Source organism: Neoarius graeffei, chromosome 19 (assembly GCF_027579695.1).
Source record: "Neoarius graeffei isolate fNeoGra1 chromosome 19, fNeoGra1.pri, whole genome shotgun sequence".
Taxonomy (NCBI): domain Eukaryota; kingdom Metazoa; phylum Chordata; class Actinopteri; order Siluriformes; family Ariidae; genus Neoarius; species Neoarius graeffei.
Window position 1 is genome coordinate 32562363 of NC_083587.1, and position 20784 is coordinate 32583146.

General features: G+C 40.2%; 1 protein-coding gene across 1 annotated transcript in view; it reads left to right on the forward strand.

The window, feature by feature from the left end:
• Nucleotides 1-20784, forward strand: part of sema5a (sema domain, seven thrombospondin repeats (type 1 and type 1-like), transmembrane domain (TM) and short cytoplasmic domain, (semaphorin) 5A) — a 535180-nt gene that overhangs the window by 251718 nt on the left and 262678 nt on the right. Inside the window, exon 6 of the mRNA XM_060899996.1 lies at nucleotides 16390-16488. Coding sequence (XP_060755979.1) covers nucleotides 16390-16488 — 99 coding nt within the window. The remainder of the gene's footprint in view (nucleotides 1-16389; nucleotides 16489-20784) is intronic.

Consider the following 20784-nt stretch of genomic DNA (forward strand, 5'->3'; position numbering starts at 1 on the left):
AGGTGACAGTGCTAACCACTACACCACCATGCCGCCCCTCATCATCATATACCGTATATATTTATTCATTTCTCGTGCACCAGATGATGCGTCCTTGACAGCAGCATAGTGCATAAAATCATACAGATTCAAATCAAGAGCTTCAGTTAATGTTCACTTCAAACATCAGAATGAAAAAAATTGTGATCTCTGTGACTTTCACTGTTGCATGGGTGTTGGTGTCAGATGGACTGGTTTGAGTATTTCAGAAACTGCTGATCTCCTGGGGTTTTCACACACAGCAGTCTCTAGAGTTTACACAGAATGGTACAAAAAATAAAAAAAACATTGAGAGAGTGACAGTTCTGAGGATGGAAACACCTTGTTGATAAGAGAGGTCAGAGGAAAATGGCCAGATTGGTTCGAGCTGCCAGGAAGGATATAGTAACTCATAGCAACTCTTTACAACCATGGTGAGCAGAAAAGCATCTCAGCATGCAACAGCAGAAGAACACATTGGGTTCCACTCCTGCCAACCAAGAACAGGAATCTTAAAATCAAGCACAAGTTCCTATTAAAATGGCCGGTGAGTGTATTAAGGACTCATATCAAAATTGTGCATGTGAATTGTGTCTCAATATATTTCTGAACCACTTCTGAAACCATTTTTTTTTTCTTGGAATCTATTTCTAAAGCTAACCTTATTCTAAGCCTTAGTATGAAATTAACCCAGTTCTGCCTCAGTTAAAAATTCTGCCCTTTCATTTACACTTTGGTTCTTCATTTTCCCTCTGAGGGAATCCTTTCAAAGGTTTGGTGTAAAAGCCTACAGCAGTGTGTTTTCCATTCCACTTTCTAACTGGAAGTTAGGATTTAAGCCTATTAATAGTCTATTTTCACCAAAAGTATAATAAATGAAATCAATAGAAGGAACCCCTGTTTAAGCCTTTCTGTCCAAATTATCCAAACTGATTTCCATTTCCATTTATTTATATACATTTATTCTTAGAGAAGCTGTGATGAGTGTACCAAATTATGCTGTTATTTATATTAACGGACTCTTACTACACTTGATCCAGATGACACAAAAACATGATATTATGATATGATATTCATTTACAAAGCATTTCTTCAATCAAACTATTTTAGTTTTTAAATTATATATATATTGTGTGTGTGTGTGTGTGTGTGTGTGTGTATGTGTGTGTGTGTGTGTCTTGCAAAAGGATTCATCCCCCTTGGTGTTTGTCCTGTTTTGTTACATTACAAGATGGAATTGAAATGGATTTTTGGAAGGTCAGCACCATTTGATTTACACAACATGCCTATCACATTAACATTGCAAATTGGGGTTTTTTTTGTGACACAAACAATAATTAAGATTTAAAAAGAAAGTAATCTGGAGTGTGCAGAGGTATTCACCCCCTAAATTAAACCCCTAAATAAGAGCTGGTCCAACCAATTCACTTCATAAGTCACATAATTCGTTGATTAAGATCCACCTGTGTGCAATCAAAGTGTCACATGATCTGTCACATGATGTCTGTATACAGTAACTCAACCTGTTCTGGAAGGACCCTGACTCTGCAACACTACTAAGCAAGCAACATGAAAACCAAGGAACACTCCAAACAGGTCAGAGACAAAGTTATGGAGAAGTATAGATCAGGGTTGGATTATAAAAAAGATCCCAAACTTTGAATATTCCAGGGAGCACCATTAAATCCATTATAGCAAAATGGAAAGAATATGGCACCACTACAAACCTGACAAGAGAAGACTGCCCACCAAAACTCACAGACTGGGCAAGGAGGGCGTTAATCAGAGATTCAACAAAGACATCAAAGATAACACTGAAGGAGTTGCAAAGATCCACAGCAGAGATGGGAGTATCTGTCCATAGGACCACTTTAAGCAGTACATTCCACAGAGTGGGGCTTTATGGAAAAGTGGCCAGAAAAAAGTAATTGCTTAAAGAAAAAAATAAGAAAACACATTTGGAGTTTGCACAGCAGCATGTGGCAGACTCCCCGAACTTATGGAAGAAGAGTCACTGGTCAGGTGAGAGTAAAATTGAACTTTCTGGGCATCATGGGAAATGCCACATGTGGCACAAACCCAACACCCTGAGAACACTATTCCTACAGTGAAGCATGGTGGTGGCAGCATCGTGCTGTGGGGATGTTTTTCATCTGCAGGGACAGGAAAGCTGGTCAGGGTTGAACGACAGCTGGATGTCACTAAATACAGGGCAATTCTGAAGGAAAACCTGTTTGAGTCGGTTAGAGGTTTGACACTGGGATGAAGGTTCACGTTCCAGCAGGACAATGACCCAAAACATACTGCTAAAACTACACTGGAGTGGTTTAAAGGGAAACATTTAAATGTCTTGGAATAGCCTAGTTAAAGCCCAGACCTCAATCCAATTGAGAATCTGTGGCATAACATGAAGAGTGTTGTACACCAACACAACCCATCTAACTTGAAGGAGTTGGAGCAGTTTTGCCTTGAGGCATGGGCAAAAATCCCAGTGGCTAGATGTGCTAAGCTAATAAAGACATACCCCAAGAGACTTACAGCTGTAATTGCAGCAAAAGGTGGCTCTACAAAGTATTGCCTTTTTTTTTGGGGGGGGGGGGGTTAATACCTACACACACTCCAGATTTATTTATTTTTCATCTTATTGTTTGTGTCACAATATTTTTTCACCTTCAAAGTGGTAGGCATGTTGTGTAAATCAAATGGTGCTAACGCCCCAACAGTCCCACCCTCTGGAAGACATCATGCATCATTCCAGTTCTCAAGAAGAACCAGCCCAGCGATCTGAACGACTTCCGACCGGTGGCACTCACTTCACATCTGATGAAGACGTTGAAGCAGCTCTTCCTCAGCTTCCTCAGACCCCAGGTGCAACATGCCCAGGACTGTCTGCAATTTGCGTACCGGGCAGGTGTTGGTGTGGAAGACGCCATCCTCTACCTGCTACACCGAGCTCACTCGCATCTGGATAAGGGAAATGGCACAGTGAGGATTCTCTTCCTGGACTTCTCAAGTGCCTTCAACACCATCCAGCCCCTTATGCTTCAGGACAAACTGAACAGGATGCGAGTGGACCCCTACCTGGTCACCTGGATCTCCAGCTACCTCACTGACAGGCCGCAGTACGTCAGGCTGAAGGACATCACATCTGACACTGTGATTAGCAGCACTGGAGCACCCCAGGGCACGGTGCTGGCCCCTCTTCTCTTCACCCTGCACACCGCAGACTTCTGCTACAACTCGGAGCTGTGTCACATTCAGAAGTTCGTCGATGACACAGCCATTGTGGGGTGTATTAGGGATGACAGAGAGGAGGAGTATAGGAGCCTGGTGAGGGACTTTGTTGTCTGGTGCAACAGGAACCATCTGCAGCTCAACACCTCGAAGACCAAGGAGCTGGTCATTGACTTTGGGAGGTCCAGACCAAGGTCACAATCAGTTCTGATTGAGGGAGTCGAGGTGGAGGCTGTGGATTCCTACAAGTACCTCGGGCTGTGGCTGGACAGCAAGCTGGATTGGACTTGTAACACCAACCACTTGTACAGGAAGGGACAGAGCAGGCTGTACTTCCTGAGGAGGCTGCGGTCCTTTAACATCTGCAGGAAACTCCTGTGGATGTTCTATCAGTCCGTGGTCGCCAGTGTGGGTGCAATCAGTTAATTATTGAAATTAAGTGATCAATCTCATTAAGTCAGTCTCATTAAATTTTGAATGTCAATAATTAAAATGAATCAATCCCATTGAATTGTTTACTTTGACTCATTTGAATTGAATCATACCATAGAATCAGTCTCATTTAGTGAATCGTTCAATGAATCGTTTAGTGAATCATTTAGTGAATCATACCATTAATCCTGGTGCTTAATAATAAATTACCAAACAGCTAAATTATGGTATATTTCCAAATTATTACGATCACTTACCATATTACATAACTTATATGCACCTTTTTGAATTCTTCGAGAGATTGGGGACTTCATATATCGTTCACACAAATAAACACAGTTTGTTTAATAAATGAATTTATTATAACAAAGATAAAATAATAAATCAATATATACAAGCAGTCAGGTGTGTATATACATGTGTGGTGTGTGTGTGTATGGCCTAGCTTGTTGCTAGCTAAAACAAAGGAATGTTATCTAAATAGAACAAAGGATTAGCTCTGTTGCTCATGTGTGCTTGTGTGTGTGTGTGAGAGAGAGAAGGACTTGACCATGTGTTTAGCCTCGTGTAGCTAACTACACGTGGTGGAGGCCTAGATTAGCCTTGTGTTGCTAGTGTGTGTTTGTGAAAGGCCCTATGGCCTAGCTAAAGTGTGTTTGTTAGGCCTGGTGAGGCCTACTGAGCACGTGTTGCTAAAGACAAAGGGAAGCTGTCTAAAGTGTATCAGGCCTGGTCAGGCCTGTTGAGCACGTGTTTTCTCAGTAACAAAAAGATTCCACACTCATAACATTACCAAACTCACTGAAACCTTGATAAGGTCAAAATGTATGATAAGGAAATTTAAAGTGTTAGTCAGAAAGGAGCATGCGCAGCCTACCTATTAAACAATTGAGAGAACATCTCATCTCATCTCATTATCTCTAGCCGCTTTATCCTTCTACAGGGTCGCAGGCAAGCTGGAGCCTATCCCAGCTGACTACGGGCGAAAGGCGGGGTACACCCTGGACAAGTCGCCAGGTCATCACAGGGCTGACACATAGACACAGACAACCATTCACACTCACATTCACACCTACGGTCAATTTAGAGTCACCAGTTAACCTAACCTGCATGTCTTTGGACTGTGGGGGAAACCGGAGCACCCGGAGGAAACCCACGCGGACACGGGGAGAACATGCAAACTCCACACAGAAAGGCCCTCGCCGGCCCCGGGGCTCGAACCCAGGACCTTCTTGCTGTGAGGCGACAGCGCTAACCACTACACCACCGTGCCGCCGAGAGAACATAGAACCAAAATAAATCAACACGCTGCGTGTCTAACAGTGTAACAGATAAACCTGGGTTTAAATTCACACTATTTCAATAAAAGCAAATTCCTAAGACTATCCTAATTATGCCCAAATGCCAAAATCTTACTTAATCCTGCCTTTAGCAAGATATGAAGAACTATTCGCCGGTGTAGTTTCGGGCCTCGCTGTGGGAGCACGTGAGCCGCTCATGATGGAGGTGTAGAAAACTTTCGGGTCCAGCGGAGCACTTAGGTGGTTCCCGTGGAAAGCAGAGGATTCTTGGTCCGAACCTCAGCGTTCGTGAGGAAAAGTCTCTGATCAGAATAAGATGCACAGCGCTTTTGAGTTAAAAAGGATTCAATCGCTTCTTAACTTTTAACTGCCTGGGCTGCAGTCGTGACGTCACTTCTAATACAAGTAAACCGGTTGTAACGCAGGTTGAGTTTAAAGACCGCGCGACTCTAGAGTTTACCTTTGCCAAGGGTAAGAAAGAAAATCGCGCTGAGTGATGGATCTTGCAAGAAAGAAGACGTCTTTTTGGTGGAGAGCATCTCTTTTGTGCATCTAGGTCCCTTGAAAACCGGACGCGAGAGACAAAATGGCGGAGCTTCCACCTGGACTTATACGCGCATGGCGGACTGACGTAGATGATCCCGCCCACGCGTGACGTAGGTCACGCGGAAGTTGCCTGGGAATTGTAGTTCTGACACAAGATGGCGGCATGATACCTACACCAGTGTCCTGTTTTACACCGTGGTGTGCTAGGGGGCCAGCACATCCAAGAAGGACACATCCAGGCTGGACAAACTGATCAGGTGGGCCGGCTCTGTGGTCGGCATGAAGCTGGACTCTCTGGTGACGGTGGCAGAGAAGAGGACTACGGACAAACTACTGAACATCATGGATGATGCCAGTCACCCTCTGCACACCGTCATCAGCAAACAGAGGAGCCTGTTCAGTGAGAGAATGCTCCTTCCCAAGTGCAGGACTAACAGACTTAAAAACTCCTTTGTCCCTCACGCCATCAAACTGTACAACTCCTCTCTGGGGGGAAGGAAGGGTAACAGGAGGACAGAGGATGGGAAGGCGCAGTAGCCTAGCCTAGCCTGACAAAAAGCAATACTGGACAATGTGCAATATAAATGTGCAATATAATGTGCAATACCTCTCTTGCTGGACTTTTTTTTTTCTTTTTCTTTCTTCTTTTCCCATATCTTATTCTTTTTTATATTTGTATATGTAAATACTTAATTTAATTTATCTAGAAGTTTTTTTTCTATTCTCTGTTTATCCTGTAATGATGCTGCTGGAATTTTAATTTCCCTGAGGGAACCCTCCCAAAGGGATCAATAAAGTTTTATCTAATCTAATCTAATCTAATCTAATCTATTTTAAATCCAGCTTGTAATTCAACAAAACAGGACAAACACCAAGGGGGATGAATACTTTTGCAAGACACTGGATATGGCCCAAAATTTGTGGGCACATGACCATCTCATTCCAGATTTTCTGTTATATTCAATCTCCACTCTTCTGGGAAGGCTTTTCATTGGCTTTTGGAGCATTACTGAGGGGATTTGTGTTCATTCACCCACAAGAATGTTAACAAGGTTATATACACAGTGGTGCTTGAAAGTTTGTGAACCCTTTAGAATTTTCTATATTTCTGCATAAATATGGCCTAAAACATCATCAGATTTTCACACAAGTCCTAAAAGTAGATAAAGAGAACCCAGTTAAACAAATGTGACAAAAATATTATACTTGGTCATTTATTTATTTAGGAAAATTATCCAATATTACATATCTGGGCGGCACGGTGGTGTAGTGGTTAGCGCTGTTGCCTCACAGCAAGAAGGTCCAGGTTTGAGCCCCGTGGCTGGCGAGGGCCTTTCTGTGCGGAGTTTGGATGCTCTCCCCGTGTCCACGTGGGTTTCCTCCGGGTGCTCCAGTTTCCCCTACAGTCCAAAGACATGCAGGTTAGGTTAACTGGTGACTCTAAATTGACTGTGAGTGTGAGTGTGAATGGTTGTCTGTGTTTATGTGTCAGCCCTGTGATGACCTGGCGACTTGTCCAGGGTGTACCCCGCCTTTCGCCTGTAGTCAGCTGGGATAGGCTCCGGCTTGCCTGCAAAGGATAGAAGGATAAAGCAGCTAGAGATAATGAGATGAGATTACATATCTGTGTTTGGCAAAAGTATGTGAACCTTTGCTTTCAGTATCTAGTGTGACCCCCTTGTGCAGCAATAATTACAACTAAATGTTTCCAGTAACCGTTGATCAGTCATGCACACTGGCTTGGAGGAATTTTAGCCCATTCCTCCATACAGAACAGCTTCAACTCTGGGATGTTGGTGGGTTTCCTCACATGAACTGCTCGCTTCAGGTCCTCCACAACATTTCGATTGGATTAAGGTCAGGACTTTGACTTGGCCATTCCAAAACTTTAACTTTATTTTTCTTTAACCATTCTTTGGTAGAACGACTTGTGTGCTTAGGGCCATTGTCTTGCTGCATGACCCACCTTCTCTTGAGATTCAGTTCATGGACAGATGTCCTGACATTTTCCTTTAGAATTTGCTGGTATAATTCAGAGTTCATTGTTCCATCAATGATGGCAAGCCATCCTGGCCCAGATGCAGCAAAACAGGCCCAAACCATGATACTACCACCACCATGTTTCACAGATGGGATAAGGTTCTTATGCTGGAATGCAGTGTTTTCCTTTCTCCAAACATAACGCTTCTCATTTAAACCAAAAAGTTCTATTTTGGTCACATCCGTCCACAAAACATTTTTCCAATAGCCTTCTGACTTGTTCACATGATCTTTAGCAAACTGCAGATGAGCAGCAATGTTCTTTTTGGAGAGCAGTGGCTTTCTCCTTTGCAACCCTGCCATGCACACCATTGTTGTCCAGTGTTCTCCTGATGGTGGACTCATGAACATTAACATTAGCCAATGTGAGAGAGGCCTTCGGTTGCTTAGAAGTTACCCTGGGGTCTTTTGTGACCTCGCCAACTATTACACGTCTTGCTCTTGGAGTGATCTTTGTTGGTTGACCGCTCCTGGGGAGGGTAACAATGGTCTTGAATTTGTACCCAATCTGTCTGACTGTGGAGTGGGGGAGTCCAAACTCTTTAGAGATGGTTTTATAACCTTTTCCAGCCTGATGAGCATCAACAATGTTTTTTCTGAGGTCCTCAGAAATCTCCTTTGTTTTGTGTCATGATACACTTCCACAAACATGTGTTGTGAGGATCAGACTTTGAGAGATCCCTGTTCTTTAAATAAAACAGGGTGCCCACTCACACTTGATTGTCATCCCATTGATTGATGAAAACACCTGACTCTAATTTCACCTTCAAATTAACTGCTAATCCTAGAGGTTCACATACTTTTGCCATCACAGATGTGTAATATTGGATCATTTTCTTCAATAAATAAATTACCAAGTATAATAATTTTGTCTCATTTGTTTAACTGGGTTCTCTTTATCTACTTTTAGGACTTGTGTGAAAATCTGATGAAGTTTTAGGTCATATTTATGCAGAAATATAGAAAATTCTAAAGGGTTCACAAACTTTCAAGCACCACTGTGTATATATATATATATATATATATATATATATATATATATATATATATATATATATATATATATATATGTTTTTTTCTTTTTTAGAAGAAGAAGAAGAAACCTTTATTTGTCACATGCACACTTCAAGCACAGTGAAATTCATCCTCTGCATTTAACCCATCTTTTGAAAAAATTGTCTTCAATCAATTAACTGCCTTCTTGATATCAAACAGCTGTTTTGATAACTTTCAGTCAGGATTTCATGCCAATCACAGCACTGAAACAGCGCTGATTAAAGTTATAAATGACATACGTCTTAATACTGATGCAGGCAAAACATCGGTCCTGGTGTTACTGGACCTCAGTGCAGCTTTTGATACTGTTGATCACAACATACTGCTATATCGACTTGAACGCTGGGTTGGGTTGACTGGTAAAGTTATCAATTGGTTAAAATCATACTTAAAAGACAGAAGCTTCTTTGTTACCATGGGAAATTGTACCTCAACATCAATGTCCTTGACCTGTGGTGTCCCCCAGGGGTCGAGCCTTGGACCATTACTATTCAACCTTTATATGCTCCCACTTGGACAAATTATCAAGAGCAACTCAATTTTGTATCACTGCTATGCTGATGACACCCAAATTTATTTTGCTCTATCACCTAATGATTATGCCCCCCTTGAATGTCTCTACCAGTGTATCGACCAAATCAACAACTGGATGTCAGAAAATTTTCTTCAGCTGAACACAGATAAAACAGAAGTAATTCTATTTGGGAAAAAAGATGAAAGACTCAGGATTACCACTATTCTTGACACAAAGGGGATTAAAACAAAAGATATGGTTAAAAATCTTGGTGTTTTCATTGACAGCGAGCTAAACTTTGACAGTCACATGAAAGCAATCACTAAATCGGCATTTTATCACCTAAAAAACATTTCCAAACTAAGAGGACTTGTGTCAAAAAATGATCTGGAAAAACATATACATGCCTTCATCACTAGTAGGGTTGACTACTGCAATGGCCTTTTCACAGGCCTGCCAAAAAAGACCATCAAACGACTTCAGGTGATGCAAAATGCAGCGGCGAGGGTTCTCACACGAACAAAAAGAACAGAGCACATTACTCCAATTCTAAGGTCCCTTCACTGGCTTCCAGTAAGCTACAGAATTGACTTTAAAGCATTGTTGCTGGTGTACAAATCTCTAAATGGTACAGGGCCCAATTACGTCTCTGATATGTTGCAGCGGCCTAACCCAATCAGATCTACCAGATCGCAGCAGCAAAATTTACTGGTAAAACCTGTTGTTAAAACAAAGTGTGGTGAAGCAGCTTTTAAGTACTATGCAGTACAGCTATGGAACCAACTCCCAGAGGACATTAAAAATGCTCCTGCTGTTGGCAGCTTCAAATCTAGATTAAAGACCAAGCTGTTTTCAGATGCTTTCTGCTACCTGATAAATATCATCATCTTTACATGTTTTAAACTTTACTTAACTTTTACAGTCTTTGCATGTTTTAAACTTTACTTAACTTTTATTCTATTTTATTCTGCTGTTTTTTACTCAACTTTTACTTCATTTTATTATTTTATTTCTACTATTGTTTAATTCTTATATTATTTTTATTTTTCTCTCTTCTTCCCCCTTTATTTTATGTAATTTTATTTTCTATTGTTTACTGTTTTGCCTTTACCTCTGTAAAGCACATTGAACTGCCACTGTGTATGAAATGCGCAATATAAATAAACTTGCCTTGCCATCTGAAGCAGTGAACACACGCACACACACCCAGAGCAGTGGGCAGCCACACTAGAGCGCCCGGGGAGCAGTCAGGGGTTAAGTACCTTGCTCAAGAGCACTTCAGCCCAAGGCCGCCCCACGTTAACCTAACTGCATGTCTTTGGATTGTGGGGGAAACCAGAGCACCTGGAGGAAACCGGTTTGGTCACTGCATTCAGAAAACTGAGTCTTGGACCATTTCATATCTTTGCTTGATCTTGTTGCCAGGTTTTTTTTCTTCTTCTTAATATCCCTTCATTTTTTAAATGTATCTGTAAAAAAAAAAAAAAAATATATATATATATATATATATATATATATATATATATATATATATATATATATATAGAGAGAGAGAGAGAGAGAGAGAGAGAGAGAGAGATAGTATTTTAAACTAAGTCTTACCAAACTCCGGCTGTTGGAGTGTTAGCTCTGACATGTTTTCAGTGGCTGACTGAATCAGAACAAATCCCAGAAGCACATACAGGGTTTAAATTATTTCCTTTCCTAAATCCCTTCCTATTTGCAGTGTAAGCTGTGTCAGTTTAACCTTCCTGTCCTGGTCACTTCTCCAAAATATTCAGTCCTCTTGCCCCGCTACCCCTTATAAACAAATCTGGTGGGAAACAGAGACCCAAAAGCTTTCCCCATGCTGGACTTGTTCTACTGTATATACAGTATATACACATTTTCTGGCCACTTTAATAGGAACAATGCTGCACCTGCTCATTCATCCAGTCAGTCAATCATGTGGCAGCAGTGCATTGCATTAAATCATGCAGACATAGATCAGAGTTAACATTCAGAAGAAACATCAGAATGGGGAAAGTGTGACTTTGATTGTAGTGTGAGGTGAGTGTTCCAGAAACTGCTGATCTACAGGGATTTTCATGCACAACAGTCTCTGCAGTTGCGGGAAAATAAAAAAAAAGGAAAACATCCACCTAATAGCCTTACAGTGCAGAATGTTGTAGGAAGATCTACACTGGCAGATGGTCTTGTTCATTTAGTTCTTTTATCATTTAAAATGTGCTACTTATCGCCAAACACAGAAATCTTCTCCAAGCTATCATGAAAGTCTGTTCTAAAACATGGTGTTAAACATGTAGCCTGTGAGTCAGGAGCTTTATAAAAATCTACTAGTGCATCTCAAAATATTAGAATATAGTGAAAAAGCTCTTTTTTCATAATTTAATTTAAAAAGTAAGCTTTCATATTCTATATTCATTATGTGTAAAGTGAAATAGTTCAAGGCTTTTTTTGTTTTAATTTTGACGATTATGGCTTATCCCCTTTGGACACAAGGAAAAATGCTTTGGAACTTCATGTGTACAATTGTACACATTATGTCCAAAGGGGTTATAGCTCATGAAAATCAGAAATCCAGTATCTCAAAATATGAGACTATTTCATTTTACATTTGAGTCAAACAGTATAAATACCATGTATCTCTCAGTCTAGTTCAGTACACGTAACCACAATCATGGGGAAGACTGCTGACTTGATGGTTATCCAGAAGACAATCATTGACCCCTCCTCAAGGAGGGTAAGCCACAGAAGGTCATTACTGAAAAGACTGGCTGGAAAAGGTGCACAGCCAGCAGGGATGACTGCACCCTTGAGAGGATTGCCAAGAAAAGTTGATTCAAGAACTTGGGAGAGCTTCACAAGGAGTGGACTGAGGCTGGTGTCAGTGCATCAAGAGCCACCACGTACAGATGTCTTCAGGAAAGGGGCTACAACTGTCACATTCCTAATATCAAGCCACTCCTGAACGAGAGATAACGTCAGAAGCGTCTTATCTGGGCTAAGGAGAGAAAGAACTGGACTGTTCAAAAATATTCCAATATTTTGGGAAGCACTCATAAATCCCATATCATCCATAACCGCTTAGCCTGTGCAGGGTCGCAAGCAAGCTGGAGCCTATCCCAGCTGACTATGGGCAAGAGGTGGAGTACACCCTGGACAAGTCACCAGATCATCACATGGCTGACACATAGGGACAAACAACCATTCACACTCATGGTCAATTTGGAGACACCAATTAACCTAACTTGCATGTCTTTGAGCTGTGGAGGAAACCAGAGCACCCAGAGGAAACCCAAACAGACACCAGGAGAACATGTAAACTCCAAACAGAAAGGCCCCTGTCAGCCACTGGGCTCGAACCCAGAACCTTCTTGCTATAAGGCGACAGTGCTAACCACTACACCACCGTGCCGCCCGTAAATCCCATACCACTAAATGAATTCAGAAATTATGTATATATTTGATTAGGGATAAAATTAGTGCCATAAACTCGTAATACTGATAAAATGTGCTAATGATGTGTAATTAATTAGCAGGCTGACACTATTAGCATTATTAGCATGATAATTTAGCATTATAACCATGTCTTCTGTTTAGGAGCTTGCATTGAATTTTGTATTACTAATTATAAAACATGCATACCTGCTCTTATAGTATCCTTGTGCAGTTGAAAGTATCAAAAAGTCTGGACACCCCTACTCGTTCATAGATTTTTCTGTATTTTGACTATTTTCTACATTGTAGAATACTGAAGACATCAAAACTATGAAATAAAATATGGAACATATATGGAAATATGTAGTATAAAAAAGTAAAATATGTTTCATATTTTAGATTTTTCAAAGTAGCCAGCATTTACCTTGATGACGCTTTGCACTCTATTAGCATTATCTTAACCAGCTTCATGAGGTAGTCACCTGGAATGCTTTTCAGTTAATAGATGTGCCTCGTCAAAAGGTAATTAATGCAATTTCATGCCTTCTTAATGTGTTTGAGATCAAACAGTAAATAATAAAAATACAGTAAATAGCCCTATTCCACAACTGTAGTAATCCATATTATGTCAATAACTGTTCAACTAAGTAAAGAGAAACGACATCCGTCATTACTTTAAGACATGAATGAAGTGTCTTTTAATTCATAAAAATAAAGAAAAATAATTGAATTAGAAGGTGTGTCCAAACTTTTGCCTGGTATTATATGTATTACTAAAAGTCTATAAATCTAATGCAGGTAATTAACATGTAACAGTTTATCAATACTAAAGAGTTATGGCATATTAAACCTCTTTAACTGTTGTCACCCTTTATGTTCTACTAAAACAATTGGATAAAGCTGACGTATGATTTTACAGTTTGTCTTAATTGAAATTATTCCTTCAGGACATGACCCTGCCTTGACCTCCAGAGCTTGCAGTGTATTTTAGTCAGTCTCCTGTGGTTTAAGAAGCAGTCAAAGCCCTATAATAAGAACTATGCTGACCAACATATGATTGTCATTGAGAATTACAAGCTAAGTCACCTTCCCCTAAATGCTGGTGGTTATGAGTTGCTGTTTGCAAGGAATTGTTTTCCGTCCTGTCGCTGTATCAGCTGAAATAGCTAAGATTAGAAGGAAAGACTTTGGCTTAATCAGTTCAGGTCCTGCCAAGTCTGCGACAGTGATTGTTTTATGTAACTGATAGAAACATTTTTATTTTTTCCCCCCAAAAAACTCATAAAATGCGAATTTCATGAGTAATTGTCCACATCTGGTTCCCTCAGGGCCATCTCATGAAGAGGAAAAGAAGTGTTGATTGATATTAATGCGGTTCAATCCGCTCCATTTGTTTGTAATGTGCACGGCCGTAGCTGCTATATTATTGCATGAAGTGTAGCGCTTTCTCAGTGTTTTTCCCCCTTCCCTTTTCATAAATATGCCTCGCTGTGATGAGTCGAGAACATTAAATCTCCCTTTATGTACACAGAGGAGCACTGCCTCTTGGCCAAATTATGTTAGTGAAAATAAATAGGAAAAAAATAATTTTTTTAAGAGTTGGCTTAAGTTAAAAGATCATGATGCAGACCCCTGCAGAAACCCCTCAAGCCCTGAAGAAACAAAACACTAAATTAAACCCCTGAGAAGGAGTTCGGTCACTGGGAAGAACAAGATTTATGAATTATAAGCCTTACTAAAGCACAGAAAGAAGTAGAAGAGTAGAATAACAATACAATGAGAAAACTCCATAAACAGGTTCAGATTGAATACCGAAAGCTTTTGCAATCTTTTGTGCACAGAGTGATGCAAATGTAACAAGCAGTGAGTTTTAAATGAAGTTTCCATGATGTTTTTATAATGGCATATTTTAATGACGCAATAGTCAGTATAATAAATGTAGAGTCTCAGATACAAGGGCTCGCATTTTTATCTTGAATGCCAAAAGTCTAAAATATACAATCATGCAAGGGGTTTAATAAACAGAGATCTGAAATTGAATTGAAGGAATTAAGGAGAAAATGTGGAGGCCAATGAAGAATATATTGTAGACACGATGACAAAAAAATTCACAAGCCACAAGCACATTGTCCAACTAGGTTATATTCTTCGGTCAATATACCATATGAGCTATAATCGTTTCCTGAACATCATAAATGCCAGACTCTCACTGTGTTTTTACCTCTGCCAACTTTGTTGGAGGAGGTTATGTTTTCACCTCCATTTGTTTGTTTGTTTGTCTGTTCCTGTTGTAACTCAAAAAGTAGTGAACGGATTTTGATGAAGTTTTGAGGAAAGGTGAGCCATGGGTCAAGGAACAACTGATTAGATTTTGATGCAAATCCGGATATGTATGTGATCCAAATCAGGATCCAGATATGTATGCGTATCCAGAATTTTTATTGCCTTTCTCAACGTAACTCAAAAAGTAGTGAACGGATTTGAATGAAATTTGGACAAAAGGTGGGCAATGGACCAAGGAACAATCAGTTAGATTTTGATGCAGATCCAGATATGAATGTGGATCCAGGATTTATTTGTCTATTCCAACGTAACTCAAAAAGTAGTGAATGGATCTGGATGAAATTTGGTGTACACCTACTGTAGGTTCAAATGATTTGATTTTGATGTTGATAATATGTGGCTTGGCAGAGGCATGCACTCGACCAAGGGCACTTCTAGTTAGTCATTGTAACCAAGGGTCACTGCTCATTGTAATTATATCTGCTTTGTACCACAAAATGCAATCTCTGCCACATTTTTAACAAATCAATATATAATGTAGAAGAATGAAATGAAATAAAATGAAATGAAATGAAATGAAATGAAACTCTCTGTGCGAAAGAGAGTTTTATGCTGATAATCTGCTTCATACCAGGTCCAGAAGTGAAAAACTATTTTACACTTATGCCACATACATAATATACATCCAGCACATAGCCACATGTGCAGTTATTTGTATTTCCAATAATGTTAAAATCATCATTTTGGGAGCAAACCTAAATAAGCATTAAGTCAAGTTTATTTGTATAGCGCTTTTAACAGCAGACATTGTTGAAAAGCAGCTTTACAGAAAATTAAAGACTTTAAACATGAGCTAATTATATCCCTAATTTATCCCCAATGAGCAAGCCCGTGGCAACCGTAGCAAGGAAAAACTCCCTCAGATGACACAAGGAAGAAACCTTGAGAGGAACCAGACTCAGAACCCTTCCTCATCTGGGTGATAACTGATAGAATGATTATAAATAACTTTTTTCTATAACAGTGTCCTATATAGTCACAAAGTACAACTGTGTAACCAGGAAATACATTATAGTTTTAACATGAAGTCTGCATTAAAAGGTCACATGACAGAGAAAGTGATGAAAGTCCGTATTGGTCTGCCACAACACAGACCTAGATCAGGTGTAGCAAGTAAACATGGTACTCCTTACCATTTTTGTTGGATCATTATAAGGGAATTCTTTTACACCAAGTAGATAAAACAGATATCTGTTCATTTTAGAGTTACTATTAGAAAATGGTTCAGAAATTATTGTGACAAAGAAAATGCAATGCTGCCACAACAGGTGGCTGTATTAGATCATAAGAAGTTGTATCAAAAGCAGAACAGTTGATCTGTTTTAAAACTGTACACATGAGGGAAATGTGATTTTTCAATTTTTGATATTTCAATTATTTGATGAGTTTATTTGATTACTGTATGTCCGTCATTGCTTTTCGTAAACAGGCTTGGTCACTGGTATTTTTTTTTCCTTTTCACAGGAAGAATGCCAGAATTACATCCGTGTCCTTCTGGTGAATGGGGACAGACTTTTCACCTGTGGCACAAATGCCTTCACTCCAATTTGTACCAATCGCACAGTAAGTAAAATGCCTTTTTTTTCCCTTTTTTTGTTTAAACACATACGTCTCGATTGCCTACAACACAAGCACACTCTAGGGGTTGTCAGCTTTCTCCATTCTCAAAGAAAAGAAAAATGAAGGCCTTAAAAACAAGTGTTGCCAGGCAAAACAAAGCTCGCCCGGCCTTTCCAGTGACCTTGACCTTGACCTGATTACCCCCAAAATTTAATCAGGTAATCTACGGGCCCTTGCCCACCTACCCTGAACATTTGAAGTCAATCGGTGCAACCGTCTAAACACTAGATTGGTAACAGACAGACACTCAAACAAACCGCACTGATTACAATACCCCCCCCCCCCCCCCGACTCTGTCACAGGTGAGGTAATGATTTTTTTTTCTTGTCTATGTCTGCAAACAATCAACAGAAATCAAAATTTGTTTCTCTGCTAGTTTAAAGCCAAATGGCCTGTGCTTATTTGAAGAGTACATTTTACAGTTATAAAATAATTGTGTTATATTCTGCAGTCTAGTTTTATAATTGCCTCACCCATGACAGAGTAAGCAGGGCAAGGTATTGTAATCATTGCGGTTTATTTGTGTGTCAAGTCAAGTCAAGTCAAGTCGTTTGTATAGCACTTTTAACAATAAACATTGTCGCAAAGCAGCTTTACAGAATTTGAACAACTTAAAACATGAGCTAATTTTATCCCTAATCTATCCCCAATGAGCAAGGCTGTGGCAACGGTGGCAAGGAAAGACTCCCTCAGACAACATGAGGAAGAAACCTCGAGAGGAACCAGACTCAAAAGGGAACCCATCCTCATTTGGGCAACAACAGACAACATGACTATAACATTAACAGTTTTAACATGAAGTCAGTTTCGTTGATGTTATAACTCTTCATTGATGGAAACTTGAGTGCAAAACTGTTCATGACAACTGCAGTCCTAAAGTTAGCAAGTCAACTGTAGTCCTCAGCTGTAAAAGCATTACTGTAAGAGTCCAGAGTGTCTTCCAAGTGTGACTTTCAACTGTCCATATGGGGGCGTCCTCCACAGGAGTGATGTGATGAGACTCCAACCAGACACAGGGCACCAGGATGGATCAGGCAGGTCCGAGGAGCAGAAGAGATCAGCATCTCGATCCCAGGACCAACATGTAATTTAGAGGGACAAAATTAGGGGGAAGAGAGAGAAAACACAGGTTGTTAGGTATGCCCAATGTCACCTGAATAAGTAGGAACAGTATACATATTGCACTGAGTACAAGCAGGGACTCCGGCAAAACTAACTATGCCAACATACAGTGGTGCCTGAAAGTTTGTGAACCCTTTAACATTTTCTATATTTCTGCATAAATATGACCTAAAATATCATCAGATTTTCACACAAGTCCTAAAAGTAGATGAAGAGAACCCAGTTAAACAAATGAGACAAAAATATTAGATTTGGTCATTTATTTATTGAGGAAAATGATCCAAAATTACATATCTGTGAGTGGCAAAAGTATGTGAACCTTTGCTTTCAGTATCTGGTGTGACCCCCTTGTGCAGCAATAACTGCAACTAAACATTTCCGGTAACTGTTGATCAGTCCTGCACACCGGCTTGGAGGAATTTTAGCTCGTTCCTCCATACAGAACAGCTTCAACTCTGGGATGTTGGTGGGTTTCCTCACATGAACTGCTCGCTTCAGGTTCTTCCACAACATTTCGATTGGATTAAGGTCAGGACTTTGACTTGGCCATTCCAAAACATTAACTTTATTCTTCTTTAACCATTCTTTGGTAGAACGACTTGTGTGCTTAAGGTCGTTGTCTTGCTGCATGACCCACCTTCTCTTGAGATTCAGTTCATGGACAGATGTCCTGACATTTTCCTTTAGAATTCGCTGGTATAATTCAGAATTCATTGTTCCATCAATGATGGCAAGCCATCCTGGCCCAGATGCAGCAAAACAGGCCCAAACCATGATACTACCACCACCATGTTTCACAGAAGGGATAAGGTTCTTATGCTGGAATGCAGTGTTTTCCTTTCTCCAAACATAACGCTTCTCATTTAAACCAAAAAGTTCTATTTTGGTCTCATCCTTCCACAAAATATTTTTCCAATAGCCTTCTGGCTTGTCCACGTGATCTTTAGCAAACTGCAGACAAGCAGCAATGTTCTTTTTGGAGAGCAGTGGCTTTCTCCTTGAAACCCTGCCATGCACACCATTGTTGTTCAGTGTTTTCCTGATGGTGGACTCATGAACATTAACATTAGCCAATGTGAGAGAGGCCTTTAGTTGCTTAGAAGTTACCCTGGGGTCCTTTGTGACCTCGCCGACTATTACACGCCTTGCTCTTGGAGTGATCTTTGTTGGTCGACCACTCCTGGGGAGGGTAATATTGGTCTTGAATTTCCTCCATTTGTACACAGTCTGTCTGACTGTGGATTGGTGGAGTCCAAACTCTTTAGAGATGGTTTTGTAACCTTTTCCAGCCTGATGAGCATCAACAATGCTTTTTCTGAGGTCCTCAGAAATCTCCTTTGTTTGTGCCATGATACACTTCCACAAACATGTGTTGTGAAGATCAGACTTTGATAGACCCCTGTTCTTTAAATAAAACAGGGTGTCCACTCACACCTGATTGTCATCCCATTGATTGGAAACACCTGACTCTAATTTCACCTTCAAATTAACTGTTAATCCTTAAGGTTCACATACTTTTGCCACTCACAGATATGTAATATTGGATCATTTTCCTCAATAAATAAATGGCCAAGTATAATATTTTTGTCTCATTTGTTTAACTGGGTTCTCTTTATCTACTTTTAGGACTTGTGTGAAAATCTGATGTTGTTTTAGGTCATATTTATGCAGAAATATAGAAAATTCTAAAGGGTTCACAAACTTTCAAGCACCACTGTAACTAAAAGGGGAGAGCCAGAAGGTAACACAGGCATGAGGGAGCCCCGGGACATAAAGCAGCAGCCACTACACCGTCAACAAACTCGAGTGAGCAAGTGAGTGGGGGACTGATAGCATCCCTACATCCCAGTTTACCAAAACACTCTATGTCTGAGGACCCTCCAGATCTACTCCTTTACCTCATAAACACCATTAACACAAGGCTTGACGAAACAGATATGTTTTCAGCCTAGACTTAAACGCTGAGACTGTGTCTAATTCCCAAACATTACTTGGAAGGCTGTTCCATAACTGTGGGGCTTTGTAAGAAAAGGCTCTGCCCCCTGTTGTAGCCTTCACTATACGAGGTACCAGCAGATAGCCTGCACCTTTTGATCTAAGTCGGCGTGACGGGTCATAGAGGACCAGAAGTTCACTCAGGTACTGTGGTGCGAGACCATTCAGTGCTTTAAAGGTCAATAGTAGTATTTTATAATCAATACGAAATTTGATTGGGAGCCAATGCAGTGTGGATAAGACAGGCGTGATGTGGTCATATTTTCTAGTTCTAGTAAAGACTCTTGCTGCTGCATTTTGAACTAACTGGACCTTGTTTATGCACTTATTGGAACATCCAGACAGTAAGGTATTACAGTAATCCAACCTGGAGGTAATGAAAGCATGAACTAGTTTTTCCGCGTCATGTAGTGACATTACATTTCTTATCTTAGCAATATTTCTGAGATGAAAGAAAGCTATCCAGGTAATGTTATCAAAGTGAGTTTGGAATGAAAGACATTGTGTGTCTGTCTTTTAACAATCTAGCGTCTAGACGGTTGAACCAATCTACTTTAAATTTTCAGGGTAGGTGGGCAATGGTCCGTAGATTACTTGATTAAATTTTGGGGGTAATCGGGTCAAGGTGAAGGTCAAGGTCACCGGAAAGGTCAACCTTTCGGTCAAAATAGCATATTTTCCATTATAACTCAAAAACGGTTGCTGATAGACAGATGTTTACTATTATGAGCATATAGGAACTCCCATATGGCCTTTCATTTGGCACCATGATCTTTGACATTGAGTAACCTTGAAAGGTCAAACTCAAGGTCACAGACTTTCAGAGGGCTGTAACTTGAAAATGGTTGATGGTAGACAGATATTTACCATTATCAACTCATAGGAAGTGCCATATGGGCTTTCATTTGGCACTATGACCTTTGACCTTGAGTAACCTTGAAAGGTCAAACTGAAGGTCATGGGTTTTCAACGGGCTATAACTTTAAAATGGTTCCTGGTAGCCAGATTTTTACCATTTTCAACATACAGTATAAGAAGTCCTATATGGGCTTTCAGTTGCCGCCATGACCTTTGACCTTGAATGACTGAAATGTCAAACTCAAGGTCATGGATTTTCATAGG